The sequence below is a fragment of the Lepidochelys kempii genome, chromosome 9 (genome assembly GCF_965140265.1).
Source record: "Lepidochelys kempii isolate rLepKem1 chromosome 9, rLepKem1.hap2, whole genome shotgun sequence".
Lineage (NCBI taxonomy): Eukaryota > Metazoa > Chordata > Testudines > Cheloniidae > Lepidochelys > Lepidochelys kempii.
Genome location: NC_133264.1, coordinates 32,079,370 through 32,099,681, shown reverse-complemented (window position 1 = coordinate 32,099,681; position 20,312 = coordinate 32,079,370). Strand labels below are relative to the sequence as shown.

Genomic DNA, 20,312 nt, shown 5'->3' with positions numbered 1-20,312 from the left:
AGTTTACTCAGGAGGCTGGGTTGAGGTCTGTTCTCAATTTCTTGTTACTATGAAACCTTGTCTAAGCATTTCTAATAACGATACACTTGCCATCTTGATTACATTTTATTGGATGTTGCCTTGGTTGACATGCTTGATACAGAATTTTGTTTGGTATAGCTACAGTGATGTTACTTCCCATCAGATATCAAGTGGGTGTATTACTATTAGACTGCCTGTAAGATACTTGAGGTAGGGAGGTATTAAGTAAATTAGCACAAAACAGCTATGGAGGAGGAGAGGTCATCATGCTTTCAAATGTGCTCTTGGTTGTCATATTGAGTACTCTTAGGTTTAACCTCTTTGCATTTACCCCCTCTAAATCACTGCATGTGAAAACAGGCTCCCAAACACCTAAATCCAAAACTGAAATCCAGCTAAGCTTTATTTGGGAACACCAAAACAAGTTCCTGTTGATTTTATTACAATCATGATACTGAACCACTGCATCAATGAAGTTATAAGAATTGTTTCACCTACAACATGTATCAGATTTAAAGTCTATGCCTAAGTTTTACAATCAAGTATATGTTTATCTATGAAGTCTGTCATGTCGGTCAAGTGATTCTGAAAACAACTGTAAAAATGCATTATATAGATAGTTTTTTTTTCTTGAAATTAGTTATTCTGATACATTAGCTGACTAATTAAAATTGTTAGAAGAGCTATGAAAACGGAAGCAATGGTGAGCAAAGTTTTACAGAAACCTAAAGCAGTTATTTCTCTTGTTTACTTACCTCTCCTGATGAGAGGGCACTGCTTACAAACAACAATGATCTTGGCACTCATATTCTTGCCTGCTTGCTGGATTGCTAAATTTCCTTCCTTATATACATTTATGATTGATATTGTTGCATGTAAGCTACCGCCCCGTGGGACTGCTGTGATAACAGTTCCAGTTATTACTAGAAGAAAGAATATATTAGTTTTCAGTATCATGTTTATTTTTATAGTAGGTTAAATTTTTGATCTGTCAGACTTGATGGATGCCCCTTTAACTCTTGCTTATTTCCAAAGGGTAAGAAGGTAACAGAAATACGTTATCAGCCACCAAAATGAGGGTTGCAACATTGCAAAAATCCCAGCACTTCGAATGGGTCACTCGTTATAGGTAAATTTTGGTGGTCATATTGAGGTTTGTCAAAAATAGAACTGTTTCCAGAAAACACCAACAACTTGGAAATCCAATTCTAAGTTTTGATACTTAAACTCTATGATGTTAGTTATTTTTTTAAAGACGGGACCCACCATCATATCATCTCATCTGACTTCCTGTGTATCACACGAGATAAGACTTTATTAACCTTTTATTTTTTTCTTTTTAATTTTTAAAATAGTTGGAAACTCTTACACCCATTATTATTTAATTGTCTTACACTGGGCTCCTGCATCGCCCATGTCTCCTTTTTGAGGAAGAAGGGGCACCATTAAGCTCACATGCCCAATAAAAAATATTTGACCTTTTTTCAGAGATGCTGAATGCCCACAGATCCCACTGATGTCAACGGAACTTGTGGGTATTTAGGATCTCTGAAAAACAGAAAATCAAACCTGTTTATTTTCAGACATATTTTAGTATATTTATAGTAAGAAGAACCTCCTACCTGCTGATTGAATTGTGAAACTGCTAGGCTGCACAAAACACCTACACTTTTCTTTAGAAGGTGAACTGCAAAGCAAGAAAAAAGTGCCCTTTTTATTTACTCTTTAAGATACATAAAGACAACCTCTAAAGTCTAGTACATTCTTTGGATGATTTTCCCCCTTCCTCCCCCAATAGAAATATCAGATCTTGTCATCCCTGTTTTTGCTGGAGAGCTCTTTGGAAGCCTGGAGAAATGGAGTGGGATAGTGACATGACAATAGGCTGAAAGCAGAACTGCAGTTTTCTTCACTGTCAAAAGGCAATGGTGAATTTTAGGACCTGACTCTCATCTCACACTGGTTTTATACTTATGGAACTCCACTGACTTTAGTAATTCACAGACTGCCACTTAAATTTAAGCCTATATAATGTCACTGTCCTAACTCTTGTTTTCTAATCCTCCAAAGAGTCCTCAGCAAGAAAAAGACATGACCTAATATTCCTAATGTAAAGAAACAAGCAGAAGCAAACTTTAGGTCATAATTATGAAAGGAACAATAAATGGTACAACCATTTTTCTCCTTTGCAGTTCACCTTCAAATGAGATCTTGAATGATCTAATACATGCTGACTGAATAGTTTAAACATTGGTGTAACCAACATTTCAGATCAAACATTTGTGAAATTATATAATGTATTCTTTTAATTTAGAACTTCTTACAGTTATATGTGATGCAGTCTCATCACAACAGGACTATAGATATTACATTAATGGAGACTAAGAAAACATACTTCTAAAGATCAGCTACCAAATATTACAGGTATACAATACATATAAAAAAAGAAATTGCTCTTTTTTCCAAGGGTGTTAAAGCCAGCAAAATTAAAAACTTCTGCATTAATTCAAACCCTAGATTACATACCCAAACATCTTATTTTAAAGAGGAACTGAAACTTCAGATCATCAAAAGCTGGGTGAAGTATTAAAAGCTGTTCACTTCCCCTACAGGATAGAAGGAAAGTGCCTTGCATTGTGTCACCCAATGGCCAAAAAAGCCTTTGACCCAGATCATGGGCTGTGATCAAGTTGCTGCACAGCTCAATAAGGGGAGCAAACAACGTAGTTTAAGGCCATTTTCAGGTCCCTCTGATTGTGAGCCAATCTGCATTGAGGGCAAATTAGAGAAACCTGAAGACTTCTCTAATTTGCACCAGCAGCCACCTCTCTATGCTGGCAGACAGGAAGGGAAGTGGCATAAGACATTACATTATGGCCCTATGCTATCTAAGGATTCACCTGTGATAGGGGATTTTTCCAGGGCCCCCAGATCTGCTGTCTTTAGGGCTGTTTTGCTATGGCAAAGTGGCACAAAGCTTCACCCAGTGTATTAGAGGAAAGCCAATTAGCAATATGATCACTGGATTAGCTCGAAAGGCTACTGTGGGCAACTTTCTTTGGCAGAGAGGATGGTGGCTACAACATGAGGTTTCAATGGCAGTAGAAGAGAGTGAGATTTAAAAAGAGGCGTCCAACAGTAATATGGGGGAATCACCTCAGAAGGTAACTAAACAAAGTCACTGACTGATAGTACTGTGCAAATACAGTAAAACATCATTTAATCACCAGTGATTTATATCTGAATAAGAAAACTATGGCTCACAGGCTTTCACAGCTTCTCCATATTTCGCCGTAGGTTATTTTAAAAAATATTTTGAACATCTACAAACTGAATTATGGAATAGTGAGTAATGCAAGTACGTACAACAAACATACCATTGTGAATAAAATATATACAGGCTGTTCCAGCAAGACAGCATGCCAGTATAGTACCTGAATCGACACTTTCATATAGCAACAGTTCACCTTCTGTGTAGTCATTTGTGTTTAGACTGAGAAAGTATGTTTGTTTCTGATACACATTCACTGTCTTTACTTCAAAACAGCTCCAGGAACGTATTGAGTCACAGATACGTAAGAGAGAGAGAGAGTATGATGATATGAAAACATTTCTTTGCATACTAATAGCAATTTACAACTACATTCTCTGTAATTCCTCAGAGACTAAACACATAGTCCCAAGTCAATAATTATAAAGAAATAAACTTTGTTGTTCTTACCAAAGTTACTTGAACAGTAATGGCTCTCAAGAGTCCCATTCCTTCTACATTTCTGCTGGCAAAGGGCAACTGTAGGTTTCAAAGCTTTTTTTCATAGGACAAAAACGTAAATGAGTAAAATTGATATTGAGTGTATTAAAACATTCTAAATAATATTTTCAAGATTCTTTCTGGCGTTTTCAATCTGCAAAACTAGATTTGGGATTCCAAAGGATGAATGCCTGAAGATGATTTCAGTATTCGTCTTCTTCCAACTTCCTCACCCAATCTTTATTGGATCTTTTTTATTTTACACATTGTCTTCACTTATCTGTTTCAATGGCCATGTTAAGTGAACAGAATTGAAAACGCCTTGTACAATCCAGAATGCATACTATACATATAGAGATTTCAGCTGTCCACTTGGTTTGTGAGGTTACAAAACTGCACGCAATAAACTGTCAGGGGTACAACTAAAACCTGTCTATAAGGCATGCATTTTTTAGGAAATATTTGGTTGCAAAGTCATGAAATATGAAAGTACAGCCTTAATTAATCCCTATTGTGTCTATGCATTCAAGTATAAATGTTAAGTGATGCGTGTGTGTGTGTGTGTGTGTGTGTTGGAGTAAATAGGGATGCCAAGATGGCATTAAAATGATGGCAGCTTTATTGCTGAATAGTCTTAATTTTGTGGGTTTACAATATATCACTGTTCATGTTCTTTTAATGCACAGTTTCTCTTTTTTTATTTATAGTAACAATTTGCACTAACATTTATATTTGACAATGTAATGTGATCTGAGACATGCATTCAAATTATCTCCTTGTATTCTTACCCACTGCCATGCAATCTTAACAGTATACTTTTAAAATACCATCATTGAGACACAATGTTATAATTATAACTAGACAGCCTCCTTCAGACACAAAAGATAATCTTGCAGTTAAAGTACTGTACTGCACTGCGAATCAGGTGATATGGGTTCCATTTCCTCGCCCTGCCAATATCTTTGGATGAGTCGCTTAAACCTTCTGTGCCTCAGTTACCCATCTGTAAAACAGTACTTCCTTTCTCCCTCTTTGTTCCTTTTGTCTATTTAGAGAATATGCGTGAAATGCATATTAAAGACTGGGTTAATGCATCACAAAATATTTTGTCAACTATGACTTAGTGTGCATTCATGATAATACTTCAAGGTATACTAGTAAGTGTAGTATATCTAGTAGTACTGTACATTTTGTAAAAATAATAAAATCTGGTTGGTACGAGTCCTCACCACAGCATATGAGAAGTGGGAAGATGCTTGTGTGAATGAGAAATGTTGCAATTTAGCAAAGCATGAAGAGGAGAGGGTCTGGCTGTATTTAATTAAACCTTTAATCGGTATCAATTTTATCTGTAGCTATACTGTAAGCAACATGATTTGACCTATACAGTGAAGTTAAAAAAAACACCTCATTATGCAGCATTATGTGAAACATTTAATTGATAGTCACTGACCTACTTTTAATCCTTTGAAAACTTCATGGTTTTTCAGTACTTTGCCATTATATAATAATCCTAATAATAATGGCACTGTAAATGTATATAACTAAACATGATGGTTAATGGAAGTACCTGCTAAAAGTTAAACAGTCACTAATGGTTTAACAAGTCTAATGCAGACTTGAACTATTTTGATTTGCAAGATAATAAATGCCTGTTATTACTAAGGCTTCTGATACCAACAAAATATCCACAACGTTTCTCCACATGCCATTCAGTAATTCACCAAACGTTTAAACTGTGGAAAGTTGTTTTTGGTCATACAGGTCTAAGCCATGGAGAGCAGATATGAAGTGAGCTGTAGCTCACGAAAACTTATGCTCAAATAAATTGGTTAGTCTCTAAGGTGCCACAAGTACTCCTTTTCTTTTTGCGAATACAGACTAACACGGCTGTTACTCTGAAACCTGTCACAAATAGAGAGTTCTTCCTGTTTGTCTTTTCCCAACAAGCTCTCCTTTGTGGTCAACTCTGAGTCTGCTACATACTCTGTGAGATCACTAGTGGGCTGGTTTTATTTTTAACATCAATGGTGCCACAAGGACTGGTTTAAAAAGCTTAGAACAAATTAATAAAGGTTACAAAAAAAAAAAAGCTACCAAAAGAGATGAATGGGCCCCTTGATGTAAACGGTGCAATATCGGACAGCTGACAAGTTTAGGGACTGGCAAATATGGGAAGTAACAACTTAAAATAGAGAACTTTAAGTTGAGGAAGAACTGCATTAATTGTTACTCGGGTTCTCTCCACTGTCATGTCAAAATTATTTTTTATAGTTCATTATTTCAATTTTTAAAATGTTTGTTTTCTCCCAAAGACTATTTTAACAGCTTTTCATTATATATTTTCAGCACCACATCTCTGACAACCCTTCTGAAGTCTTTATCATGACAATTTGATCTGTTTTAAGTACAAATCAACCCAAGTGCTGTAAAAACATCATAAATAATTTGTGCGTATGCTGCTGTTGTTATACATTTAATCTCTCACATTCAGCATATGAAGATTGCAAGCATGAAGCCCTTCAGAATCACAGCAATGAGGTGTTTTTGGTGAAGCATATGGGAAACTTCCAACTGATCTTAGACACTCTATCTATATTTAGGCAAGTATAAAGGGGATGCTCTCATTTTTCAGTATTGCATATTTCTTTTACAAAACACCACCACAATCTTTTGCGCAAACCTAACCTGAAAGATAAAACATTGCTGTGATGTTGCCAGTAGGGTCTAATGAGAATTCAGTTGGCATCTGCACCATTTGTTAGATCTCACCAACTGGACAAACAGAGACAAGTATGGTCAATTTTTACGTACAAACCCATCCTGAAACGATTTAATGGTTTCCTCAGAAGCCTAAACCGAAACAATTTCCAGAAGAGTAACCAGAATTGTATTAAGCATAAATAAGAAATCAGTCTTGAATTGCACTATGTGATTACCATGGTGAAAGGTACATGTTAGCTAACTGCCAGAAAAACGAGCAAATGTGGGAAATGTTACTTCAGACTTTCTGAGCTAACATTTTTTTCACCTGTGACAGTTACAGGCACAGGAAACTCTAGATTGGAGGAGTTTTCATTAATTATGTTAAATGGATTCTAGTGACTCTCCTGGGTGCATTAATTTTCATCCACTCCCTCAACATTTTTAATATAAACAAACCACAAAACCAAGTTCTGCTTTTTCACATGTTTTTTACTACAGTTTCCCTTCATCTTTCCTTCTCCTGGAGTGAATTCTTCTTCAATATAAAATAAACAAAACCAGTACAACTTACTTGCTGTTGCAGGGGGAGTGGTCGTAGCTGGAGCTGTGGTTGTGGGTAACTTTTTGGCTCTGAATTTATAGTGACCAATAAAGCCATCAGCAGTTAAACTTAAATCAGACAAGAACTGAATGAGCAACTCGTTTCGTTCAGATATAATGGGCCTGAAACAGAAGAAAATACTTTGGTTGTATGCCTTTAAACCAGGAAGTTTTTATAACATGCATAGTACAAAATGACTAAATATTTAGCGGTGGATCTCAAAGCAGGCAAGTATCATTATCCCCATTTTACAAACAGGGAAACTGAGTTGGGTGATCACAGAGGTGATTAAAGTTGCCCAAGGTCACCTAGCAGGCCAGTGGCACTGGCAGAAATAGAACCCAGGTCTGAGTCACAGCCCTGCGCTCTAACCATCAGGCCATAGTGCTCTGAAGAGCTACAGTATTATTTTCAGTAGGTGACAGTAATTTTCATTGTTATGGGAAACTCTTATGCATCCGATGAAGTGAGCTGTAGCTCACGAAAGCTCATGCTCAAATAAATTGGTTAGTCTTTAAGGTGCCACAAGTACTCCTTTTCTTTTTGCGAATACAGACTAACACGGCTGTTACTCTGAAACCTGTCTTTCAGGAGACTCACTCAAGCAAAATTTAACTGGAAACATAAATACAAAAGCAGTTTAATATATCAGTCACTGATCGAAAGTTAGGCCTGATCCTGCAAAGATTTATGCACGTGTTACTTTATGCACATGACTAGTGCCATTCCCTTCACACTGACACTCTGCTAACAAATATTCTGAAGATAGTATCGGGGGTAGCCGTGTTAGTCTGTATCCACAAAAACAACAAGAGTCCGGTGGCACCTTAAAGACTAACAGATTTATTTGAGCATAAGCTTTTGTGGGTAAAAACCCCACTTCTTCAGATGCATGGAGTGAAAATTACAGATGCAGACATAAATATACTGACAAATGAGGAGAAGAGAGTTACCTCACAAGTGGAGAACCAGTGTTGACAGGGCCAATTCAATCAGGGTGGATGTAGTCCACTCCCAACAATAGATGAGGAGGTGTCAATTCCAGGAGAGGCAAAGCTGCTTCTGTAATGAACCAGCAACTCCCAGTCCCTATTCTGAAGATAGGCTTCAGAGGGACTACTCTTAAGCATAATGTTAAGCATGTGTATAAGGGATACCTTAATAGGGGCCTTACACCCATGCAGCACCACTGGTTTCAAGGGGGCTGCTTAGGATGGGGAGAAGAATAAATCAAGGCTAAATGCAACTCATTTTTTGGTGATGTTTGCTCACATTTCAGATACTCATGCTTGGATCGGAGATAAGTTCATCACCCAGCTCTTTCTGTTTTATCATACAATTAATCATAAATCCCATATTTCTAAAACTAATCTCAAAATGAGTGTTGTTAAATTCAGCTTTGACTTCACAGCAGCACCATGGAAAAAGAGCAATAATGATGAATGAAAATGAGGGAAACTTATTTCAAAAGTCCTTGGTAACTGGCTAACACGGGAAAAAGTCTTTTTTTCAAACTCAAATGAAAAATCTACTCATTTTTGAAAGGATGGAGAAATTGAATTCAATACTGGATTCTGAAACTCCTGGAAAAATAGAATAGTAAGTAAAGGAAAAGTTCAGGTATTATTGCCTTCTATGGGTTTAGCTTTTTTTCAATAATTGGGTATATACCCCCAAATCTCAGCACAGCCCACTACGTTTTGTTGTGGTGTTTAAATGTAATGTATAAATTTAATACATATGATTGCAGATACCTCCATTAAATAGTTTCCATTTCATCAGTGGTGTCTGTATAGCACCTACCAGAATGGGGCCCCAATGCTGATTACCTCAGGGTACTACTGTAATTCCATCAGAGCTTCTGTGACTGTTTTTTGCTGCCACGGCATATCCTGTAGTGTACTGGGTGGCAGCAGTGCCTTCTCCTTTCCCCCCTCCTACCTTCTTTTGCACTTTTTGGAGACGTTCATTTGATTTTCATTAATAATTGTTAATGTGCATTTTACATACAAAAGAAGGGTTAGAAGGGAAGAGTAGGAATGGGAAACAAAATAGAAACAAAAAGAAAAATATTCTTGTGGGATGATGAAGATAAGAAATGGACTTGAAAAGTAAATCTTACAAAATTATTCTGTCTGCCTCCCTACCACTCACAACAAATCTGATAGATGTTTCGTTTTTTATAAGCCTTAAGTGGCCGTTCTTAATATTCCTAATTAGACCCTTAAAATAAAACCTGTGAATATCTCCATTTCACAAGCATATGACTTCAGTTAATTGTGGGTTTAAGACACACACACACACACTCACTTTCTGGTTATTTGGAATTCTGCATCTAAGAGCTGATTCTGGCGTTGCACAGAATTTGTTCTTTTGCCACAAAGTTGGCACAGAGCAGTGGAATTACAAGAACCCTGAGTATTCACTATGTAAAAGCTATGCTCTGATTGCAAAACACTAGGAGTAAAAATAACCATCTGAGGGATATTTGACCTATCTCTGCACATCACATCATCTTCTCATTTGAATTATATTAATACTGCACAGGTGATACTAGTTACTTATAATAAGATTACACTGCTGGCTAGCAGGAGAAGAATCTTTTCCACTGTATTAGCTTAACTGCCTAGGGACACTGTTGCTATTGTTTGTACTAGACTTTACTACTTACTGGGAACACACTCTTTACAAAAAAATTATGATTACTGAAAAACATCCTACTAAATTGCAGGTTTTCAGTATAATCTCAATTTATAGTATCAGGTTTCAGAGTAACAGCCATGTTAGTCTGTATTCGCAAAAAGAAAAGGAGTACTTGTGGCACCTTAGAGACTAACCAATTTATTTGAGCATAAGCTCCGTGAGCTTCAGCTCACTTCATCGGATGCATACTGTGGAAAATACAGAAGATGTTCTTATACATACAAACCATGAAAAAATGGGTGTTTACCACTACAAAAGGTTTTCTCTCCCCCCAACCCCACTCTCCTGCTGGTAATAGCTTATCTAAAGTGTGTGCGGGGGCGGGTGGGGGTGGAGAGAACACCTGGATTTGTGCTGGAAACGGCCCAACTTGATTATCATACACATTGTAAGGAGAGTGATCCCTTTAGATAAGCTATTACCAGCAGGAGAGTGGGGTTGGGGGGAGAGAAAACCTTTTGTAGTGGTAAACACCCATTTTTTCATGGTTTGTATGTATAAGAACATCTTTTGTATTTTCCACAGTATGCATCCAATGAAGTGAGCTGTAGCTCACGAAAGCTTATGCTCAAATAAATTGGTTAGTCTCTAAGGTGCCACAAGTACAATTTATAGTACGGTATAGTGATTTGTAAGACATAATCAGGTGCAAGGTTATAGTGGATTGCTCACCTAGAGTGCAATATAAGATAGAAAGTAAAATGTCTGCAAACACGTGAGGAGTTCATGGATCCAATACTAATGTACTCCTGAAGTGCATCAGTTCCGTTAGTGGTTTTACGTTATTTGTAACAATTGGTTAATGAGCTCTGCCTCATGTAATTATTGAAGGCAGCTTCAAAATGTAACCCCTCTTTCATAAAGCTAATATTTTCATCACTGTCCTTTGAGTCTATTCACTTCCTGCACCCTCACTGCTCCACAGCACCTGGCTTTTCAACAGAGGAGCAGGGGACATAGTACATTAATGTTATAAATGTGTCCATCAGAAACACCAGTATAGAGCAACCTTACAAAATTCTATTTTCCTACTGTCCAGTGTGAATAAGTTACTGTAATTTAGTTCTGCAGAGTCAATCCCGCATCCCTGAAGTCAATGGGAGAACTGCCATTGACTTCAATAGGTGCAGGATCAGCCCATCATAGGCTCTTCGGTTTACTGAAGCACTGATGTAATTTATGCATGCACTCTAATCTCATCTTTTGACTTGTCCTAAGTTTTTAATGCATATATTCTCTCTAGCACGAGGCTTGTGTCTTATATCAGTTATTTTGCCATGTAAAATGAAGAGATGGAATACTGGAATAACTTACCTTGAACTATGTTTTAATACACAATAGATATATGGTTATGAAGAACCATCTAATTTTGGCCTTTAAGATATTATGATAAGCACCATAAAATGTACTATAAACTTGCTTATGGTAAACTCCAGAAGATATAGAAGATATTTGGACTATCTTACTAAACTGGGAGGAGTGGTAGATACGCTGGAGGGGAGGGATAGGATACAGAAGGACCTAGACCAATTGGAAGATTGGGCCAAAAGGAATCTGATGAGGTTCAATAAGGATAAGTGCAGGGTCCTGCACTTAGGACGGAAGAACCGAATGCACAGCTACAGACTAGGGACCGAATGGCTAGGCAGCAGTTCTGCAGAAAAGGACCTAGGGGTGACAGTGGACGAGAAGCTGGATATGAGTCAGCAGTGTGCCCTTGTTGCCAAGAAGGCCAATGGCATTTTGGGATGTATAAGTAGGGGCATAGCGAGCAGATCGAGGGACGTGATCGTTCCCCTCTATTCGACATTGGTGAGGCCTCATCTGGAGTACTGTGTGCAGTTTTGGGCCCCACACTTCAAGAAGGATGTGGATAAATTGGAGAGAGTCCAGCGAAGGGCAACAAAAATGATTAGGGGTCTGGAACACATGAGTTATGAGGAGAGGCTGAGGGAGCTGGGATTGTTTAGCCTGCAGAAGAGAAGAATGAGGGGGGATTTGATAGCTGCTTTCAACTACCTGAAAGGGGGTTCCAAAGAGGATGGCTCTAGACTGTTCTCAATGGTAGCAGATGACAGAACGAGGAGTAATGGTCTCAAGTTGCAGTGGGGGAGGTTTAGATTGGATATTAGGAAAAACTTTTTCACTAAGAGGGTGGTGAAACACTGGAATGCGTTACCTAGGGAGGTGGTAGAATCTCCTTCCTTAGAGGTTTTTAAGGTCAGGCTTGACAAAGCCCTGGCTGGGATGATTTAACTGGGAATTGGTCCTGCTTTGAGCAGGGGGTTGGACTAGATGACCTTCTGGGGTCCCTTCCAACCCTGATATTCTATGATTCTATGAAATCTGAACACTGACTTAGACTGCAACCAGCAACTTTGGAGCCTGCCTTCAAAATGCATGATGCTACTGATCAGAAGCATAACAACATAAGAATGGCCCTCCTAGGTCAGACCAAAGGTCCATCTAGCCCCGTATCCTGTCTTCTGACGGTGGCCTGTGCCAGGTGCCCCAGAGGGAATGAAGAGAACAGGTAATCATCAAGTGATCCATCCCCTGTCGCTCATTCCCAGCTTCTGGCAAACAGAGGCTAGGGATGCCATTGATGGATCTATCCTCCATGAATTTATCTAGTTCTTTTTTGAACCCTGTTATGGTCTTGGCCTTCACAACATCCTCTGGCAAGGAGTTCCACAGGTTGACTGTGCGTTGTATGAAGAAATACTTCCTTTTATTTGTTTTAAACCTGCTGCCTATTAATTTCATTTGGTGACCCCTAGTTCTTGTGTTATAAGAAGTAGTAAACAACATTTCCTTATCTACTTTCTTTACACCAGTTATGATTTTATAGACCTCAACCATATCTCCCCTTAGCCATCTCTCTTCCAAGCTGAAAAGTCCCAGTCTTATTAATCTCTCCTCATACGGAAGCTGTTCCAAACCCCTAATCATTTTTGTTGCTCTTTTCTGAACCATTTCCAATTCCAATATATCTTTTTAGAGATGGGGCGACCACATCTGTACACAGTATTCAAGATGTGGGCATACCATGGATTTATATAGAGGCAACATGATATTTTCTGTCCTATTAACTATCCCTTCCTTAATTATTCCCAGCATTCTGTTTGCTTTTTTGACTGCCACTGCACATTGAGTGAATGTTTTCAGAGAAGAGGAGGTTACTCACTCTGTGCAGTAACTGACGTTCTTCGAGCTGAGTGTCCCTGTGGGTGCTCCACTTCAGGTCAAGGTGCGTCCCAGTGCCTTAGATTGGAGATTTCTACAGCAGTAGCCCTACGGGCTGCACACGTGCTGTGCCTGCCTCTCAAGCGGTCAGTGTTTGAACAGCGCGTGCAGAGCCCGGGCTTCTCAGTTCCTTCTCTACAACGGAGTGCGTTACGAATTCCAAAGTACAGGGGAGGAGGGCGGGTAGTGGAGCACCCATAGGGACACTCATCTCAAAGAACATCAGTTACTGCACAGGGTGAGTAACTTTCCTCTTCTTCTTCGAGTGTGGGTGCTCCACCTCAGGTGACTGAAAAGCAGTATCCCTTAGGATGGTTGGGACTTCAGATGAGGCAAGAAGGCTGTTGACAAGACAGCTCTACCCAATCTGGTGTCGGACGCTGCAGTGTGGATGAGAGCGTAGTGATTGGCGAAGGTAAGGTTCAATGCCCAGGTAGCTGCCTTGCATATGTCAGACAGTGGGACATTACGGAGAAAGGCCGTGGAGGTGGAGACAGTTCTGGTAGAGTGTGTCCTAATTGATGTAGGAGGTTGTATTTGCCTGAGTTGGTAACAAAGGCATATGCAGTCAGCAATCCATTGGAGAAGTCTCTGTGTAGAGACAGCATTTCCCCCTGGGCGCTGAGTAGTAGAGACAAAAAGTCTGGGGGTTTTCTAAACGGTTTTGTTCTATCCAGGTAAAAGGATAATGCTCTGCGAACATCAAGAGTGTGCATTGCTGTTTCAAAGGCGTTAGCGTGAGGTTTTGGGGAAAATGTTGGGAGGTGTATAGATTCATTGAGGTGAAAGGAAGAGTGTATCTTAGGCAAGAACTTTGGATGCGTGCGGCGTGTGACCTTATCGTCTGTGCCAGCTCCAGCGTTTTTGCCGCCCCAAGCAGCAAAAAAAACCAAAACAAAAAACCTTGCTGCTGAACACAGAGGCAGAGTGATGGTACGGTTACCGAAGAAGAGTTGCGTCCCTGCCGCCGAATTTCCGCCAAGCACGCTATGATGGAGCGGCCGCCGAATTCCCGCTACCACTGAGGACGGATTGCCACCCCAGAGCCCGACCTCCTGCCACCCCCTTTACATTTGCCGCCCCAGGCACCTGCTTGGTGTGCTGGTGCCTGGAGCCGGCCCTGCTTATCATGGAAGAACATGGTATACGGAGGGTCTGCCATAAGCGCCCCCATTTCTCCTACTTGTGTGGAAGATGTGATTGCTATGAGGAAGGGAGCAGGTAGCCATCAGTTCAAAGGGTTTAGCCATCAGGGCTTTGAGGACAAGGTGTAAATCCTAAGGTGCAGCAGGTGGTTTCATGTCTGAGTATAACGTCTGGATACCCTTCAGGAACCTTTTGGTGATTGGATGGGCAAAGACCGTAACATTGTCAATCTTATGGTGGAAGGCGGTGATTCCATGAGGTAGAGCTCGAGTGAGCTTGTAGAAAGGCCAGATGTTTTAAGGTGTAACAGGTAATCCAGTATCAGTGGGAGTGAAGCAGAAACTGGAGAGGTCTGTTTGTCAGTGCACAAAGATGTGAACCATTTCCATTTATGCAGGTAGGTAGTGCACGTGTTGTATGTTCTGCTGTGTAGCAAGACAGAGCGCACTTGGTCCGAACATGTTAACTCCGCATTAGAGAACCATTGATCAGCCAAGTCCTCAGGTGGAGACGTACGTCGAGATAAAACAGTTGTCCCCAGCATTGTGATAAGAGGTTGCTGAGTGGGGGAAAGGGAATGGGTGGTTTGACCAACATGCGCAGGAGGAAGGGGTACCACGGTTATCTGGGCCACGCTCAGGCTATGAGAATGATGTTGGCTCTGTCTGTTCGTATCTTCTGAACTCTGTGCAATAGAGGCATTGGTGGTAACGCATACATGAGAGTTTCAGACAATGGGAGCATAAAGGCGTCTCCCCCGTGTTTCCCCAGGTCTGTTCTGGAGCAGAATGTCGGGCATTTTTTGTTTGTTGCTGTGGCAAATAGATCCAGTTGGGGATAACCCCAGGTCTGGGAAATGTTGGAAAGAATGGTGTCGTTGAGTTCCCACTCGTGCTGTATGGGGAACGATCGGCTGAGCTAGTCTGCGGTGGTATTCTGAGAACCTGGCAGGTATGAGGCGGAGATATGGATATTGTATTGAAGGCATCAGTTCCAAAGTTTTACCACCTCTGTGTGACTGGGCTCCCCCCTGTCTGTTGACATAAAACATGCATGCGATGTTGATGGTCATGATTCAAATTCGGTGGTTTTGGATGATGGGAAGGAAATGGAGGCAGGCATTGTGTACGGCCCGGAGCTTTAGCAAATTTATGTGAAGCTTGGTTTCAGAAGGGGCCCAGAGACCCTGAGTGGTGAGGTGGCCAGTGTGTGCTCCTTGAGGAATGCATCTATGGTGATGGTAACTGAAGGGGGATCTTGTCAGAAGTGAATCCTGGTGCAGAGGTTGATGGGAGAGGTCCACCACAGAAGCGAGTCCTTGACTTACTGGGGCATAGTTAGTAACTTGTTTAGCCTGTGCTTGTTTGGTTTGTATACCATGGCTAGCCAATCCTGAAGGCATTGCATGTACAGGCAAGCATTTGCGACAACAAATGTGTGAGCAGCCATATGTCCTAAGAGCTGTAGGGAGTCTCAGACTGTAGTCTGTGGGCTGGCACGTATCTGGGTAATAAGGTTGCCCAATGTGTGGAATCTGTCCTGGGGGAGAGATGCAAGACCGATGGTGGAATTGAGGTGGGCACCGATGAAGTTGATTTGTTGGGTAGGTTTTGCTTATTTGCAGGCCCAAGGTGCAGAAGCAGTGAAGGGTTGCAAGAGTTGCGTGGTTCGCTTCTAACTGAGTGGGAGACTTGAGGAGACAATCGTCCAGGTAAGGAAATATGAGGATTCCTTTTTTCCTGAAATATGCTACTACAACTGCTAGCACCTTGGAGAAGACACGTGGTGTGGTGGAGAGGCCAAATGGGAGGACTCTATATTGGTAGTGTTGCGCTCCCAAAGCAAACCTGAGGAAACGTCGATGGGCAGGGTGGATAGAGACATGGAAATATGCGTCTTGGAGGTCGAGGGTTGAAAACCAATCTTCTTGCTCCAGCGTCGGAATTATCATTGGGAGAGTAACCATCCGGAATTTCTGTTTCTTGACAAACTTGTTCCAACGTCGAAGATTGAGGATAGGGCGCCAACCGCCGTTTTTCTTTTCCATCAAGAAGTAGTGGGAGTAAAACCCTTTCCCTCTGTGTTGAGGAAGTACCTCCTCTATTGTTCCAAGATGTATGAGGTGTTGTACCTCCTGACAGAGCAACTGTTCGTGAGAGGGGTCCCTGAAGAGGGAGAGGGTGGGGGGGAGGTAAGGAGAGGAAGGGGATGGCATAACCCGATCTGATAATTTCCAGGACCCATCTGTCCATAGTGATGGTTTTCCAGTCGGCCAGGAACAGACACAAACGGTGTCCAAAAAAATGGTTGGTTGGAGTTGGCGCTGGAGAGGGTGCAAGGTTTTCTATACTTTCGACCAAGACTTCAAATTTGTTTATTTGGGTTAGGAGGGTAGGTCGCTATTGTTTGTGGAGGGCAACGTCGTTGGTTCCTGGGCCTATGTCATTGTTGTTGTTGCATATCATCTTGTCTTAAAGGTGTATGTTGCACAAAGGTATGGTAACGCGGTCGTTGGTATGGCTGATATCTATATTGTCTCTTCTTTGAGGCAGGTGTTTGGATGCCTAAGGATTGGAGTGTGGCACATAAGTCCTTCATAGAGTGAAGGACCTCACTGGTCATAGAGGCGAGGAGCTTGTCTCCATTGAAGGGGAAATCTTCAACCATATTCTGTATCTCCTTCAGAAAGGAGGAAGAAGCAAACCATGAGGCCTGCCGCATGACGACGGCCGTGGCTGTGGATCTGGCCACTGTGTCTGCAGCATTGAGGATGGCTTGAAGAGCTGTGCAGGAGATCAATTGGCCTTCAGACACCACTGATTTAAATTGTTGTAGTTTATCCTCCGACACATCCTCAATAAATTGCATTCTCTTAGCACCATTTTTGTGATCATATTTTGCTAAGAGTGCCGGATAGTTCGCTACTCTAAATTGCAAAGTGGAAGAAGAACACACTTTGTGGCTAAAGGAGTCCAGTCTCTTGTTATCTTTGTCCGATGGAGTGGACCAGAAGTGTTGGTATTTGTTTTTCTGATTGGCCGCATCGACCACTAGCAAATTAGGTGAGGGGTGCATAAATAGCAACTCAGAACCCTTAATATTTGCGGACAAAATATTTGCGGTCCAGTCTCTTGCTAATGGGTGTTATTGTGGCTGGGGTCTGCCACATAGTTTTAGCAGGTTCCATAATGGCCCCATTAATTGGTAGGGCTATTTTGGAGGAGGTCATAGCTTGCAGGATGTCGGTAAGCTCGTGCTGTGTTTCAGGTACCTCCTCCAGGGTAATCTTGAGCTCTTCTGCTACTCTCTGAAACAATTCTTGAAAGCGAGCGAGCTCATCAGTAGTGGGAGGTGGTGGGTGTACCATGGCATCTTGTGGTGTTATCGCTGTAGAGGAGGTGTGCGGGCCAGTGTCCTCTGTAGGGGTGGCAGCCACTTCAGGTCTTATTTGGATTTCAGTGTAAGCCGGCAGTGGGGAGGGTCTCACAGCTTTCCTCCGGGCAGCCTGCGGAACACCTGAGTGTGGTGTGGTATAGGTCCATGGATCCCAGTGTGGTCATTGCCCTGGGGATGGGCGGGCATAGGTGGTCCCATCCAGGGATTGTCATACCAGTGTGGATAGCCATGAGGATATGGAGATTGTGCTGTAATGCATCTCCCAATTGTAGGTAACTGAATCTGGGGAGAGTATTGAGAAGAAACCATCTGGGCATCATCTTCCTCTTCCTCCTCCTCCTCTCCCACACTTCATTGGAGGGGCTTGAAGTGGTAGGGGAGTACTGAAGGTAGAGTGCTAAAGGTCTCTGTGAGAGACTGGTGCCAAGAAGAGGAGAGTCAGGAGCATGGGACACCCTTAATTCCTCTGGCTGTAAAAACTGCGGTGGAGCTGACTGACCAGGAGTTGATGCCGGTGTAACTGATGGAGGCAGAGTCTGCTGGGGCATCTGCTGATGCACCGAAGGGTGTCCCGGGGGTGCAAGCTGGCTCCGTAGAGTAGGTGCCCCTGAGGCAGGAACTGCAAAGGAGGCTGGAGGCTCGGTGCTGAGAGTGGCAGCTGCAAAAGCGGCACCACAAGATCAAAGGACGGTGCCGCAGCCACCTCTTGTATTCTCAGAACCGTAGCAGCTCTCGGCACCATACTGACAGAGGTGGCCGTAGAAGAGCTGAAAGAGGCACGCAACTGAAAGCCCTGAGCCTCGGCACCATGTAGTGAGGCAGCCGACTCATGGTCGGTGCCTGAGGTGCCTGCCACGTGAAAGGTACTGAGCCACGGAGCGGGAATTACCAGAGACAGGAGAGCTGCTTTTAACTTTTTCCCTGAGGAACAGCTCCTGAGGGGGAGGAAGCTGGCCATTTTTTTTGCCTTTGCTTTGCCTCTGGAGGGTGTCACAGAGGTTTGCTGGCCAGGGTCAGATGCAGGTCTGAGACAGTTTTCCAGGAGCAGCATTTTAAGTCTGAGCTCCCTGTCCTTGCGGGTCCGCGCTTTCAATTTGGTACAGTGGACTCATTTGGGGGTACATGAGACCCCCCCAAACAGTGTACACACTGTGAATGCCCGTCCAAGATGGGGATGGCATCATTACGGGAGGCGCATCTCGTGAAGCCTGGGCATGTCCGTAACCGTGGAGGTTTTTTTTTTTTTTTTTTTTTTTTAAAAGTGTAACATTTAATGTAACTTATCTAAATAGTAACTCTAATGACTAAAAACTATCTAACTAAACTGAGAAACAAACTAACTAGCTAATCTCAAAGAGCACTGCTGAACTCCGTCTCTTGCCGGGGACGGTAGAGAAGGAACTGAGGAGCCTGGGCTGTGCATCCACTGTTCAAACACTGACAGCTCGAGAGGTAGGCACAGTGCGGGCGCAGCCCGCAGGGGTACTGCTGTAGAAATCTCCAATCAAAGGCGCTGGGACGCACCTTGACCTGAAGTGGAGCACCCATAGGGACATCTCTCGAAGAACAACTATCCACAATGACTCCAAGATCTCTTTCTTGAGTGGTAACAGCTAATTTAGACCCCCATCATTTTATATGTATAGTTGTGATTATGCTTTCCAATGGGCATTACTTTGCATTTATCAACATTAAATTTCATCTTCCATTTTGTTGCCCAGTCACACAGTTTTGAGAGATCCTTTTGTAGCTCTTTGCAGTCTGCCTGGGTCTTAACTATCTTTAGTAATTTTGTATCATCTGCACATTTTGCCACCTCACTGTTTACCAGATCATTTATGAATATGTTGAATAGGACTGGTCCCTGGGGGGCACCACTATTTACCTCTCTCCATTCTTCAAACTGACTATGTATACCTACCCTTTGTTTCCTATCTTTTAACCAGTTACCAATCCATGAGAGAACCTTCCCTCTTATCCTGTGGCAGCTGATCTCAGTATACATAAAAACTAGCGCTGTCAATTAATCACAGTTAACTCACACGATTAACTCAAAACAATTTATCTCAATTTAAAAAATGTATTGTGATTAATCACACTTATAACAATAGAATACCAATTGAAATTTTAAAAATATTTTGGATGTTTTTCTACATTTTTAATATTGGTTTCAATTATGACACAGAATACAAAGTGCATAGTGCTCATTTTATATTATTATTTTTATTACAAATATATGCACTGTAAAAATGAAACAAAAGAAATAGTATTTTTCAGTTCATCTCATACAAGTACTGAAGTGCAATCTCTTTATCGTGAAAGTGTAACTTACAAATGCAGATTTTTTTGGTTACATAACTGCACTCAAAAACTAAACAGTGTAAAACCTTAGAGCCTACGAGTCCACTCAGTCCTATTTCTTATTCTCCCAATCGCTAAGACAAACAAGTTTGTTTACATTGATAGGAGATACTGCTGCCTGCTTCTTGTTTACACTGTAACCTGAAAGTGAAAACAGGTGTTTGCATGGCACTTCTGTAGCTGGTGTTGCAAGGTATTTACATGCCAGATATGCTAAATATTCATATGCCCCTTCCATGCTTCGGCCACCAATCCAGAGGACATGCTTCCATGCTGATGATGCTCATTAAAAAATAATGCATCAATTAAATTTGTAACTATACTCCTTGAGAGAATTGTATGTCTCCTGCTCTGTTTTACCTGCATTCTGCATATATTTAA

General features: G+C 41.5%; 1 protein-coding gene across 4 annotated transcripts in view; it reads right to left on the bottom strand.

The window, feature by feature from the left end:
* The window catches only part of PCOLCE2 (procollagen C-endopeptidase enhancer 2), a 50,578-nt gene that overhangs the window by 5,281 nt on the left and 24,985 nt on the right, over positions 1-20,312 (bottom strand). For 3 of the 4 annotated variants that reach the window (XM_073359769.1, XM_073359771.1, XM_073359770.1), the window contains exons 6-8: positions 7,050-7,201; positions 3,743-3,826; positions 777-944 (exon numbers count right to left, since the gene is read on the bottom strand). In XM_073359769.1, coding sequence (XP_073215870.1) covers positions 777-944; positions 3,743-3,826; positions 7,050-7,201 — 404 coding nt within the window. Of the gene's footprint in view, positions 1-776; positions 945-970; positions 1,709-3,742; positions 3,827-7,049; positions 7,202-20,312 lie in introns of those variants that run through there. The other variant, XM_073359772.1, reaches the window with a different exon arrangement.